The following is a 14,009-nucleotide window of genomic DNA, read 5'->3' on the forward strand; positions in this document are numbered from 1 at the left end:
TGTCAGGAAGGAGGTGCACACACATTCTGTCATCTGGTGAGAGGGCAGAGCAAGCAAAGCTTCCTCCCTTTCAAACATCCAAAGGTTCTAATAAAACTTTCAAATACACATATAGAAAACGATAATTAACGTTAACCTACTTTTCCAAAGTTTTGACATACTTCTCAAGCTCTAAATACTGATACTTGTTCTTTACTTTCTTATCAGGCCTCTCTCTTCACTGCCTTAGCTTAGAGAAGCTAAGAAATAAGGGGTGTTGTTCATTCATTTGGAAACAGTCAATGACTCAGGAATGCTGTTTCCCAATCTCCGTAGCAACTGTCTTCTCCTCCCATGTTGTGATGTGAGTAGCAGGACATCTACTCTTTCTCAAGGGTGAGCATATGAATGACACACCCAAAGGCCTGACAGACAGGAAGTTCCTGCAGCTGATATTGCTTCTACATAACAGGCACCAAGCATGAGGCCACCTTGTTTTAAATCCCATTCTCAAACCCTTCATTTCTAAATGATGGTTACACTTCTTCTATCCTCACATCATTCCTGAATACAAGAAGTAATCACGACCTACTGATAATAGCTTAACTGATCCAAAAATTATACTACTACTCAAAAAGCCAGACTTGATCTTATGAAACCACAGTAAACATTTACTGGCCTTTTACAAATCTAGAATTAAGATTTTATTTTGAGAAAATCTGGGGAAGGGAGGGGGGAGACAGCATGAGGTGAAATCTCATTACTCCTCTATAACCAGAAATATAAGCAAGAGTTAAAACAAGAAACTTCCGATACTTCTAGCAACCGTACTTGTGTGGAACTATGTTCTAATGCAAACACATCACAGATTTCATGCCAAAGTACTTAGGCTCCAAAGACACTTCCATGTACCATGTATTTTTCTCTTTGGTTCTAACTACTGAAAAATAACTAAAATTTCTGGAAAACGAGTTAGGATATTGTTTTACTCTATTTTTTAAACACATCTACATTTTCTTAGAAAAATGTGTATCACTTTTATAATACAAATACATTTCCAGGGAATTACCTGGTGGTCCAGTGGTTAGGATTCCATGCTTTCACTGAGGGCTGGGGTTCGATCCCTGGTCAGGGAACTAAGATCCCACAAGCCGTGCGGTGCGGTCAAAGCAAAATAAAACAAAATTTCCATTTCAAACAAAATACCAATTTTCAAAGATTAGAAAGCTGAAAAATGTTTATGACATACTGTTTAAAAGCAGAAAATGTGTAGAAAACTGTAATTGCAATGTTGTAAAATATCTGTGCATAGAGATAATGACTAGAATATTCAAATACTAAGTGAATAAAACTAAAAAATTGGGGTCTTAGATTTTGCTATTTGAAAATGTATGTATATGTCTTTTCAAGAAGAGTATAAAAAATATTTTAAAAGAGTATCAAAATCTAGCACAGCATCGAAAAGCAAAATATCATCCAATTTTTCATATTCAAAATGCCCACCAGCATTTACTCTTTTCCAGTAGTACTTTGCTTAAGGCAACACTCGGCAGGGCACGGTTATAAAATTTAGGGATGACAATGCAAGGTGAGAAAGAATAATGAACAGTTTAGTGGAGTCTAAAAGCTAGCTTACCTAATACATGACCTTGAGCAACTTAATACCTCTAGGCTCAGTGGCCTTCTCATGTTAAGATGAGGAGGCTGTAGTCAGATCATTTCTAGGGTCTCTCAGGGACCCTTAAAGACAGTGCTTAGTTACTACTGCTCTTTGAGGGCAGCCCAATGCTGCTGCTTGCTTGATAGGACATATCCTACAGAGACTTCTCACCACTTCTTCTTGTGGTTTCAATCACAGGAAACAGACGTCACCCATGGGCCTAGAAGTAAGTAACGAACAAGCCCTGGCGGATGCAAAGAGCTGCCAACTAAGGCCAACTCCCATCTTTTAAAATACCAGAATCAAGAAATCACAAGAAACCTCTATGCCTGGGGAGCCTGACACACATCTTTCACAAACTAACAAAACTAAAATGTTCTCTTTAGGCCCCATGAAAGCATGATGAAATAATTTTAGAAGAGTCCAAACTACTTTGCTTCTACGGCCAAATGAAGGAATCAAAGGAACTCCATAGCTATGGACAGAAATATGTGACTTTGAGAAAAAAACTAAGGCAATCCTATGCCAGCAGCATTTTTTGTGGAGATCCCAGACATATCCTGAGGACCTGAAGACTCATCTTGGTCTCCTTTATTTAATATTCTGTGTAAAACCTTCCGTTAGCATGAACGACTGTGTACTGATTCAAATAATATAGGGACTTAGCAATTATTCATTTTAAATGTATGTTATCAACCCCTAGAGCAGTGGGTCAAATACTGCTCTCATTATAATGATAAAAGTTGGCAGCCCTGTGTGCTATGGTAAAATAATGCAGATTTTAAATCTGATAGACATGTTCCTTCATTAAATCTTGATACAAGACAAAACCTAAGGCACTATCTCTAGAGAAAAATAAAAATCTTTTCTCAACAGAGTTCTTCTGGTCTGGTATAGTCATATCAGTGGTTCTCTTTGCCTCACAGTTACCTTGGTGAGAGGACTAATGTTTTCAAAACTGTCAATCTCCTACATTAGACCACAGAAATGGAGAGCCTTGAAAGTAATCCCAAGAGTCACAAGACTCACAGTAAAACTAAAATACATAACAGGTTATTGCTAATGTGAGTTAAACACCACCACTCTTAGATACCTTACAAGCTAGATGGGAGATAAGACCCACCCTCCTCAAGAGATCTCGATATCATTCTGTCTCTCTCTCTCTTTTTATATATACATATATATATATATATATATATATATACACACACACACACACATTTTATATTTTTATATATATATATATATATATATATATATATATATAGTGCATTCATGGAAGACTAAAGAACACTTCAAATACGCATGCAATCAAAACCAGTATTGCACTGTGCTAAAGTATGTTTAGAAGAAAATGACAGATCCCAGAGATAGGCTCAGATTATTCCCACAATTTCCCACCTGAGCCCACAATTTTTTTTTCTTTTGCCGCACCGCATGGCATGTGGGATCCTAGTTTCCCGACCAGGGATTGAACCTGCGCCCCTTGCATTGGAAGTGTGAAGTCTTAACCACTGGACCGCCAGGGAAGTCTCTGAGCCCACAATTTGACTATACAGTGCTGAGATCCAGATGAAGACAGTCACATCTTTTAAAATCTAGAATGATCACTGAAAGTCTGAGAAGATGGATCATTACAATGGATAAGGAATGGAAATCAAACAAACTTAACTACCTAAACTCCATCTAGATAGCAGAAGTGATTTGCTGGAACCTTAACACTAATCTATTCATGTTCTTCACCACCACATATTCACAAGGCCAAAAACTGCATCAACATGCATCGTGACATGTTACAAAATGCAAATTTTTCCATTCTGCTTTCTGTGGGTTTCTACAGAAAGAGAACCTAAAAGCCCTCCCCAGGTATAAAATAATCTCTATGAAGTGGCTTTCTTAAATGATTCATCTCCCACTGATCCTCCTGACTGCTATAACCGGGCCATTTCTTTTTACTACAGCCATACATTCAAACCTCTGAGCCTCTGTTCGCATTGTTCCCCACCCCACGAAACCCCTTACCCCTCTCCTCTACCAATCCCTGGATTTACTTCCAGGGCCTATCATGTTCCTTCATGTTCCAGGGCCTTCATCTTCTATGAAGCTAACTAGCATTGCCCACAATTGTATTCTAGATCATTTATGTAGAATTTGGGACATTAGTATAGACCTTTGAAATCATTAATGCTAACTCTCTCATTTTACAAGGAAAGACCAAGAAAAGGAGAGTGACTTGCCCAGAGTTCACACAGTTAATTAGTAGCAAAGTCCAACTAAGTAGCAATATATGGAAAGAATATTTCAGTAGGAGTGAGAGATGGGGTTTCTAGTCCTAGGTCTAGTTGTAAACTTGGACAGATCACTTCTCTAGGCCCACATTCCTTTGTCTATAAAATAAAGGATTTGAATAAAATAACTTTTAGCATCCTTTTCACCTCCAGCATTCTATGATTCTGAAACAGGTCTTCTGCCTCTCAGCTCAGTGATCTTTCCACTTAATTCCTTAAATTCTCTGAATTTCTACAGCTTTTGAAGTCTATGCTCATGGCCTTTAAGCTTTTCCCACCTATTCTTCTACAGACACAGCTGAGATTACAATCTCTTAAAAAGCATGGACTGAAACTGATAGGTCAACCACATGGTTCTTGATCTTCAGCCTTTTGGATCTAGGGTAGATTCACACAAACAAGAGAAACTCTATTCTCTACTCTTTGCCACCAATCATACAGAAAATCCTAGTTCCAGGTACCTGGACCTCTGTGGCAATGTCTTAATTATTAACCACAGGCAAATAACCGCCAGGTCTAAAGAAGAAACTTCAGCAGTCCCCAGACTCAGGAGAGACCCTAGAGTTAGTAACCATTTGCAATCCTTATTTGTTTCAGGGCCAATTCTAAAATATACAAAAGATAACTATGGAGCTGGTCTAGCAACAGCTTCCTCCTTCCTATATGTCACCACTACTTGCTGCTCGCAGCAATTTAAACAACTAAAATTCCTGCCAGGTGATGCTGTTAGAGCTGTTCTATTTACAAAGGAGATAAGGTTACATTAAAAAAAAATAATAATTTAGACAACTTCTTAATAACGCATGAGCCAGGGGAAAAGTAGATTTTGCATGCACTCTAACAGCTACTTTTACATGCCTAAGAAAGGTTTAATTAAGATTCCTGCAATGGTCTCAAAGTCTAAATTATTAAATGCAAAACGCAGTTAGGCATTTAGCCACTGCACTTTGTTCATCTAGACCCAGCACTTCTTTTCCCACTAACTGAACTCAAAAAGAGTCCAGTTTTAATAGACTGCAGTAGTCAAAGGGCTCTAAAGATATACCATCAAAATTTTCTATGAAATTCCTAACAGTGAATACCCTTTGATACAACAAGTGCAAAAACTGGACATTTGTAAACTGTCAATACAATGCAGTGAATAAGAAGATGGCTGTGTGTGTGTGTGTTTAAATCAGCCAGACCTAGGTTTGAATTCCAGTTCTATGACCTAAAGCATGTTGCTGATCTCACTGAGTTTCAGTTTAATTACCTAGAAAGCAGGAATAACAATAGTACCTATCTTATATCTAGAGCCGTTCAGTGCAGCACTAGGGCTATAGTAAGTATGCAACAAACAAGTGCTATTATTACTGTTACTGTTATTGTTATTATTACTCCCTGTCCTTCCAGTCTGCAATGAAGTAATCTTCCTATCTATAAAGATGATGAGCATTCATTAATATTTATAGATAGGAAGACTGGCATTATACAACCTGTAGAACACTGAGTACAGGAAAACAAAAGGTTTCTAACACCACATAAGAGATGAAAATGCTTTCACTATAAATAGAATCTCAAAGGTCCCCAATCCCAAGGGTATCAGAAATGGTCTGTCTTGTCTACAGGTGAAAATTTACACCCCAAAGAGAACATGTGGAATATAACTGACATTTCCAGTGATAAGAGGAGAATTTAAGAGCTAAATCTATAAAACTTTTAGCAGAAAAATCTTAGTGACTGTGATTTTAGCAAAGATTTTTGAAATATTATACAAAAAGCAAAAACAATTAATTGGATGGACTTCATCAAAATTAAACATTTTTGTTCTTCAAAATATACTGTTAAGAAAATGAAAAGGCAAGTCACAGGAGGAAGAAAACATCTGTAAAACATATATCCAACAAAGGACTTGTATTTAGACTGTAATTAAAAAATTTTAAGTGGGCAAAATTTTTGAACAGACACGTCAAAGAAGATATACAGCAAATAGACACATGAAAAAATGCTCAACATCATTAAGGAAATGCAAATTAAAGCCACACTGAGATACCGTTTGTAGACTGAAAAAAAAAATGCACAACCTAAAAGCTGAAAATTATGTTTTATTCAGAGGCCTTACTGAGGACTATAGCACGGGATGGCAGCCTCTCAGATAGCTCTGAGGGACTATTCCAAAGATTTAAGAGAGGAGCCGGGATATACAGGAATTCTTGCTGGAAAAAAAAAACCATGAAGTTGAACATCAAAAGATTACTGCTAATCACAAAAAACCAGACATCTCAAGTTAACGATTTTTAGTGCTTTTCTGTATATGGGAAGATATGAGTCTGGGCTTACTGAAATCATTCCTTTGATATGCATCTTAACTACCTAAGGCCAGTATCCTGTTTTTCTCCATCCTGAATTCCCCTCAGGGTGCATAGTCTGGACAGCTACAGTGACTGATGGCTTGGTGGCTGGCAACCTGGTTTTCTCCTTCCTGAATTCCCCTCAGGGTGCACCATCAGGGACTCCTACAGTGGCTGATGACTTTATGGCCACAACATCCTTTGTTTACTGAAATGGCAAGTGACATTCTTTGTCCACTCACTACGCACCCACTAGAATGGCTAAAATTTAAGACTGATCATACCAAGAGCTGACAAGGAACCAGAACCCATATATTGCTTGTGAGAATGTAAAATGGTACAACCACTTTGGAAGCAGTCTGGCAACTTCTTTAAAAGTTAAACATAGCCCTACTATATAGCCTAGTCATTCCACTCCTAGGTATTTACAAAAGAGAGATGAAGGCATATGTCCGGACAAAAACTTGTACATGAATGTTCACAGCAAAACAAAAAAGAACCAAAACTGGAAACAATCCAAATGCCCATCAACAAGTAAGTAAATAAATTATGGTAAGCCCATACAATGTAATATTACTCAGCAATAAAAAAGAATGATCTATTAATATAGCTAACATACATTATGCTGAAAGAAGCCAAAAGAAAGGGTTCATATTGTGTATAAGTCCATTTATATAAACTTCTAGAAAATACAAACTAATCTATAGTTATAGAAAGCAAACCAGTGGTTAGTTACCTGGGGATTGGGGCACAAGGAGGAATGAGAAGGAGAGAATACAATGGGTCAGGAAAAAACTGTTGAGGGTGATGGATATATTCGTTATCTTGCCTGTGGCAATGGGTTCACAAACTGTGCACTAAATATATGCAGTTTATTGTATGTTAATTATACACCAATAAAGCCGTTTAAAGAAAAAAGATGTCCAAAGGATCTCTGGCAAAACAAACAGGTGAAGACCCCTGAACAAAGTATGAGCTACTCTAGGCAGGGGGGGAAAAAAAAAAAGCAAGTGTGGGTTATCTTTTTACTTGATCCTCAAGTTCTAACATTAAAAAAAAAAAAGGCAGCTATATCTGAGATATAAGCCTACTACCTTGGTTTTCTGTGACCTTTAGGATCAAAGATGGTTTATAAGCAACCTCTGTTGGATCCTTGAAGTATGCTAAGTCTTCAAAGAAAATGCAAATCCTATTGCTTTCAAACAGTACTATTCCTAAAACAGGGAATAAGTCACAGAATCAGAAATCCAAAAAAATAATCTAGGACACCATAAACTCTACCTGTATCTGTTACCTAACAAAATGACAAAGTAGCTACTGCCTAAAGACCACTTATAACCACAATCAAGGATGGAATCTCCCATCTTCCATATAACAATGCTTCCACATAGGAATGCTGTGTTTCTCTTAATTCTTTATGATTTTTCTCTTTTGTGTCCCCTTATCTGTTTCATCCCCCTTCTTGGAGGGAAGAAATTTAAGCAAATATTTAAAGGACAAATTGACACTCCCTAATTGTCACAGAGCCAAGCAACAGAGTCAGTTTCTTCAATCTTTTCCCTTTCAGTCTCATAGCTTCTAGCGTTATCTGTTCCTTTTATATAATCCCTTTCCTCCAAGATCCTGAAATTTACTAAAGGAAATGTAGAATCCAAAATTTTACGCTTTTGCCTCCTCCATTTATTTATCCAATTTCCAACCTACAACTGTAAGAAGGGATTGCTGCACTGAGTGGGTGTTTGGGCTTGATGACATTTAAAGTCCCTTCCAACTCTAAAATTTTAAGACTACATTCATAGCAAGCTTTACTAATGAATGGAAGTAAGAATCTCAAAATTGAAAGAACAATGATTCACCCAGAGTTATTCTGTAATTAGTGGTAAAATTCCTTAAAATACTGGTCTCAATTCCCCTTTTCCTTCAGTAATTCTCTTACTTTCTTAAGAAAGGTTCTTTGATTAGAAAAACTGTGTTTGTTAAAAAAAAAAAAAAAGACAGGTAGAAAAGGTAAGATATGTTCATAGTGATTAAAATATTCTTTACTTTTCAATTTTAGCTTCAAGGTTTTAAGAGATTTTAGTATAAGCATCTTTTACTGCTCCTGATTCCCCAAAGGCCTGGCTATCCAAGGGACTAGAACCAGTCCTTATAGCAGCAGGGCACTAGTAAAAACAAAGAGGGAGGGAATGATAAGACAGCTAGGCACAGGAAGAAGGTTGGCATTGTCTCATCTAACCCTAACTAGGGGCAAACACCCAATGCTGCTTTGCTGGTTAGCAAGAGGTGAATTTTTTCCTACTGCTTTCAGACAAAAGTGATTGAGAATAGAAGGCTCAACATAATAAAGAAAAACACAAGATTTGTTTCAATATGGGGATGCTTTTTGTAGTCATGAATGATTTCAGCTAAGACATAAAATGAGAGAAAACACCACCTGCATATACAAACTCTTTGTTTCTCTATAATACCTAATATTTCTTGTTAATAAACATGATTTTAAGCTGTTCTTCTAAATCATATGTGGTATAACCTTATCTTTTAAGCCTCTATTACATTTCACTGAAAATATAACACTCTCCAAGAATAACGTGGCAATCCATTTATAAAATACACTGAACACCCAAGGGGATAACAAAAGGTGATTTTATCACACAGGAAATAAAATTAGTCTATTCTGACCCATATGCCCATCAACAAAGTTAAATCACTTCTCACTTATTACTATTTTCTTAGCTTTTTAAAGATTTTTTTGATGTGGACCATTTTTAAATTTATTTATTTATTTATTTATGGCTGTGTTGGGTCTTCGTTTCTGTGCGAGGGCTCTCTCCAGCTGTGGCAAGCGGGGGCCACTCCTCATCGCGGTGCGCGGGCCTCTCACTATCGCGGCCTCTCTTGTTGCGGAGCACAGGCTCCAGACGCGCAGGCTCAGCAATTGTGGCTCACGGGCCCAGCCGCTCCGCGGCACGTGGGATCCTCCCAGACCAGGGCCCGAACCCGCGTCCCCTGAACTGGCAGGCAGACTCTCAACCACTGCGCCACCAGGGAAGCCCTCTTAGCTTTTTAAATAAACAATTTACAGGTCATAAAAATTTCAACTCTTTTTATAAAAATATCCCAACATTTAACAACTCTCTCAAGGCAGAGATTTTAATTCTGAGGCATTCCCTCAGTTTCACCTCCTGTGAGGGAGGATTTCCTTTGAGACAAGTAAATGTAACATTATCCAGTGGATCCTTGTGCTGTCTCTTTAAAGACCAGGCAGGCAGAGGGCAAATTTTTAAGGTATCATTCTGTCATCTCAAACTCTCAATAACATTCCTGTAGGCTCCCCTCCCTCCTTCCAAACTAAGTAATCCCTGTGTTTATCAACTTCAAAAAACACAGATGACTTGTATAAAGTTCTCTGCATACTCCTTGGTTTTCAGCGACCTTTTGGATCAAAGTTAAAGAAGCAGGTATCTGCATGAACAACTCCACTTCTTTCATAATCTCTACCTTTCCTAATATTTGTTTAAAATTCTGCCTGGCATCCTTCATCTTTGCTCTCATTTTGGATGAACAGGGGTCTACAACTAAATATACTTTCACTCTCACTTTGCTTTTATTTATTTATTTTAAAAATAAATTTATTTATTTTTTTATTTTTGGCTGTGTTGGGTGTTCGTTGCTGCGCACGGGCTTTCTCTAGTTGCGGCAAGCAGGGGCTACTCTTCGTTGCGGTGCGAGGGCTTCTCATTGTGGTGGCTTCACAGGTTCTAGGCGCGCGGGCTCAGTAGTTGTGGCTAACAGGCTCTAGAGTGCAGGCTCAGTAGCTGTGGCACATGGGCTTAGTTGCTCCATGGCATGTGGGATCTTACCGGACAAGGGCTCAAACCCGTGTCCCCTGCATTGGCAGGCGGATTCTTAACCACTGAGCCACCAGGGAAGTCCCTCACTTTGCTTTTAGAAGGGCATGAAACTGCAACACAGCAATAATTTTACATAGCCATCCAAAACGAAACAAGATTTTAAAAATTACATATCTTCTATTATTTCTAATCCCACACTAAAATTCATGTTTTACAAAGTTAGGCTCCTAGTTGAATCAAGATGCGATAGTCTTTCTTAAAACGGATCAGTTCTTGATTGTATGAGAAGACATGGAGTCTGTAAAATGCAGGAATACTCTGCAGCTTCCTAACATCCTGGTTATACTTACTCCCCTTACACATATTTCAGAAATCATTCTCTCTGACACCCACATTCATCACTGCTGAAAAGGCAGAAAACACTCTGTTCATTTAGCATTTTTATTTCCCTTCATCTTAAGGGCTTCCAAAAGGAACTGGTATAATGCTGGACGAGGGATAAGCTCATGGTCCAGGAGAAGACAGACTCAAGAAGAACCAAGGGGAATGGAACACCAGACAGCCTGGCTGTCACACACATTAGCATCTCGAACAACCACATGTTTTAAAAAGATGAGCCCTACCACTGTTTAAACTTAGACTCCCTGTGTCCTTTCCACACAAGATGCCTCTAAGGGTAAAGAGCAGATCTTAGGCAATTTGTGAGCTCTGTGTTCTCATCAGTTGATCTGTAATTAGAACCTGCATCAGCTTGGAAAGGTATGTAGCAGCTAAAGGGATTAGTAACCCCTCAGATGCAAACAAATACCTTCAGGCACACTAGGTCCAAACCAGTGCAGTTTTATAAAATGCATTCTTAATGGAGCTCCCGAGGACACACACTGTAGAAAAGGTGGAGTAGGCGAAACAGTTTTGAGTTCACTTTTAGCCTGTAGTTCAAGAAAACTACGCCATGGGTAACAAAAGCAAACCAGCAATCTCGCCCACTCTACCCACCCCCATATACATACACAGACACAAAGAGAAGTGGATTGCAATGCTCCTCCTAGGCTCTCATTTCCACAGAGTTCTTTTATAAAGAGCAATGAGAAAGACAGAATATCCTGAAGCCTTGAGGTATGGTATAGTTGGCAATAAAGGGGTTAAGCAGCACTACTTTCCTGGAAAATTTCCAATTCCCTAGCCAGGAATGCAATTCTCCTCTCTACCTGTGTGTGCTACATATTTTTTAAAAATTCAGCAGATTAAGAGTTAAGACCAACACCTCAGAAAGAAAAAGAGAACTTGGTTCAGCTGCACCCTCTCTAAAGCAAATACCAACAACTCTGAGCCAAATCCACTCAGCATACACGAAACTCCATGGACATTCCAAAAAACAGGTGAAAAGAAGCTGAATTTCCTCAGGTATCTCACCTTTCAGCCCCACACACTTAGTAGAATTTACAAATCTGTGAAACGCATAAGTGTTAGATAAAACAAAAGCACATGTAAAATTCCATTTAGAACCTGGAAAACATTTACAAGTCACAGAGGTCACTATAAATCAGCAAAAACAGCTGGAATTTGGGTGAGGAAGGTCAAAGGGTAACCATGGAAACAAAAGCAAAACAAAATGATACAGAAATAGAAGAAATATGGGCCTTAAAACTTAAGGCTTAGAAGGAAAGCTCCCTAACTAGAAGTTCATGCTTATCCTAAAGAAACATAGGGGAATGCTGCTTTGGTCACCATAGGGGGAAAGCTGTCACTACTATTAAACCTACATTTCTGGGGGAAAAAAGACGTTCACCAGATAAAAACACAGGCAGTGACTGACAGCCTACAGTCACAGGAAAGGACATCCAGAAGCACCTGTCTTGCTAGAAATAGGTAGGAAGAGATGAGTCACTATTTTAATTCTGTTTAGTACTCTCCACATCGCAACCCTCTAGGTCCCAAAGCAACATTATCCTCCTTTTCCATCACTTTCTCAGTTTTCTTCCCAGACTTGTGGAGTTGGGTCAGAATGCTAAGGGGTGGGGATAAGAGAAAAGAGAAAGAAAGAGGAAAAAGTTAGAAACCTTTTGGTTAGTAGAAAGAGATACTGGGGTGGCAGAGTAATTACCTGGGAGAGAAGACTACATTACAGTTACAACTAGCAAATGGTTATTAAGATCCAAAACTCCCTCTCTTGGACAGCACCCCCTATCTTTCAAAGCTTCTACAGTAAAAAGCAAACAACTCCCTGGAGAGAGGAGTAAAAAAGAAGATGCAGTGTGTGCAAAGGTAATGAGATACCACAGTGTTACACGAATATCAATATTCTTTCAGATTGGAATTGGCACCTGATGAAAGTCAGACTCTTCTACAGGTTGGAAAAGGGTTGTCAGTAGCCTTGGGGCACAGGATGTGGCAGAAGAGCTGAAGAGATAATTATCATGGGAAACTTACAAAAGGCAATTCCCTTAGGTACTCACAAACTTCTTGGCCTTTTGGTCTAACTTCCTCCCCATGGGGGAGGGTGATCACCGTCCTAAGAAGGGCATATTCATGAGAGAAGTTCGAACCCCTTGAAAAGTGATAAGCAACAGGGCAAAGAGACAGGTTCTCTGGATAAGGAAATACTGAGAGGCCAACTACCGTCATGCCCAATGACCAGAGGAACTGGGCAGGTACCCATTCCTGTAATCGCAAGGACAAACGTCCAAGGGAGGAGGGAAGGCAGGGCCCAAGTCAGGTAACATTCCTGAGGGGAAGGATTATCAGGTGACACTGGGCTGAGGGCCCAGAGAGGAGACTGGGCGGGAGGAAAGTTAGCAGGTGAAAGAGATCAATCTTGGGGGAGGAAGTGACCTTTGGAGAAGCAAATAGGAGGATACCAAAAACAGGGGGAAGGGTAATAAGAGAAAATGGACCCCGAAAAGCACACAGGATCGAGATAGAGAAGGCGTGTTCGGGTAACGGAGAAAGAAGAAAGGAAGTGGGGCTGAGAGGGAAGAGATGGGGCCGAGACCGGCCAGGGCTACGGGGGCTAAGAGCAGAGCGTGCGGGCTGGGGGATGAGGAAGCCCCGAGGTTGCCGGGGCAAGAGCCGGGTGGGACTCCGGGGCTCCGGGAGGTCCCGGAGCAGTCGGAGGTCGGGCTTCGGAGCCCAGGACCGAGCAAAACGAGGAAGGGAGGCGCGGGGTGGGCTCCCTAGAGACGGGCGTGCACCCCTGGGGACGCCTGCGGGGGTCTCCGGGGTCCGGAGGGCGGTGACGGGGCCAGGCTGAGGGAACCGGGTGGGAGGGACACTCACAAATTTCTTGGATTTGCCGCCGTCGCCGCCCGCCGAAGGCAGCTCGTCCGGGCTCCGGCCCTTCTTCTTGTCCCGGGTCCCGCGGCCGGGCCCCGGGCCCCCGCCGGGCGGCTCCATGTCCAGGTTCGTGCTGCTAGTGACCCCGCGCGTACGCCGCTCCCGCCCGGCAGCTCCAAGCCCGCCGCCGCCGCCGCCCAGCAGCTCCTCAGCCAGCCGCCGCGCCCCGCCTCATTAGCATGCCGGGCTGCGCGCGCCTCATGAATATACAACCGCGACGCCTCGCTCCCGCCCGCCTGCCCCACTTCCGCCCGGACACGCAGCCCCTACCAACGGGCGAAGGGAGGGGGGTGGAGGAAAGCCGCGGAAGCGCACTACCTGCCTGGCGGGCCTAACCATTCGGACCCACGTTGGGGGGGGTGATGGTGAGTGGGCGGGGCAACTCTTCCGGACAGCGCCCCCTGGCGGTTGGAGCGGCACAGGCCTCCCTGCTCCCACGCAGTGCCCACGTGGCTGTAAAGCCTGGACCCTCTCACACTCCAGACCAGGATATTATTATCTGAACCAAAAATCGCATAAGAGAGACTGTTATCTTGGCAGAAAATTTAGTGCCGGGCTTTCCAGGATA

At 41.0% G+C, this 14,009-nt stretch overlaps 1 protein-coding gene across 3 annotated transcripts in view; it reads right to left on the reverse strand.

Annotated features, from left to right (window-relative positions):
• Positions 1-13,670, reverse strand: part of DIAPH1 (diaphanous related formin 1) — a 97,186-nt gene extending 83,516 nt beyond the window's left edge. Inside the window, exon 1 of one of the 3 annotated variants that reach the window (XM_036846232.1) lies at positions 13,385-13,670. In XM_036846232.1, the coding sequence (XP_036702127.1) occupies positions 13,385-13,501 (117 nt within the window). In that variant the 5' untranslated portion in view covers positions 13,502-13,670. The remainder of the gene's footprint in view (positions 1-13,384) is intronic. The other 2 variants (XM_036846236.1, XM_036846233.1) reach the window with 2 other exon arrangements.
• Between the last annotated feature and the right edge of the window lie 339 nt (positions 13,671-14,009).

This window comes from Balaenoptera musculus, chromosome 3 (genome assembly GCF_009873245.2).
Source record: "Balaenoptera musculus isolate JJ_BM4_2016_0621 chromosome 3, mBalMus1.pri.v3, whole genome shotgun sequence".
NCBI lineage: Eukaryota > Metazoa > Chordata > Mammalia > Artiodactyla > Balaenopteridae > Balaenoptera > Balaenoptera musculus.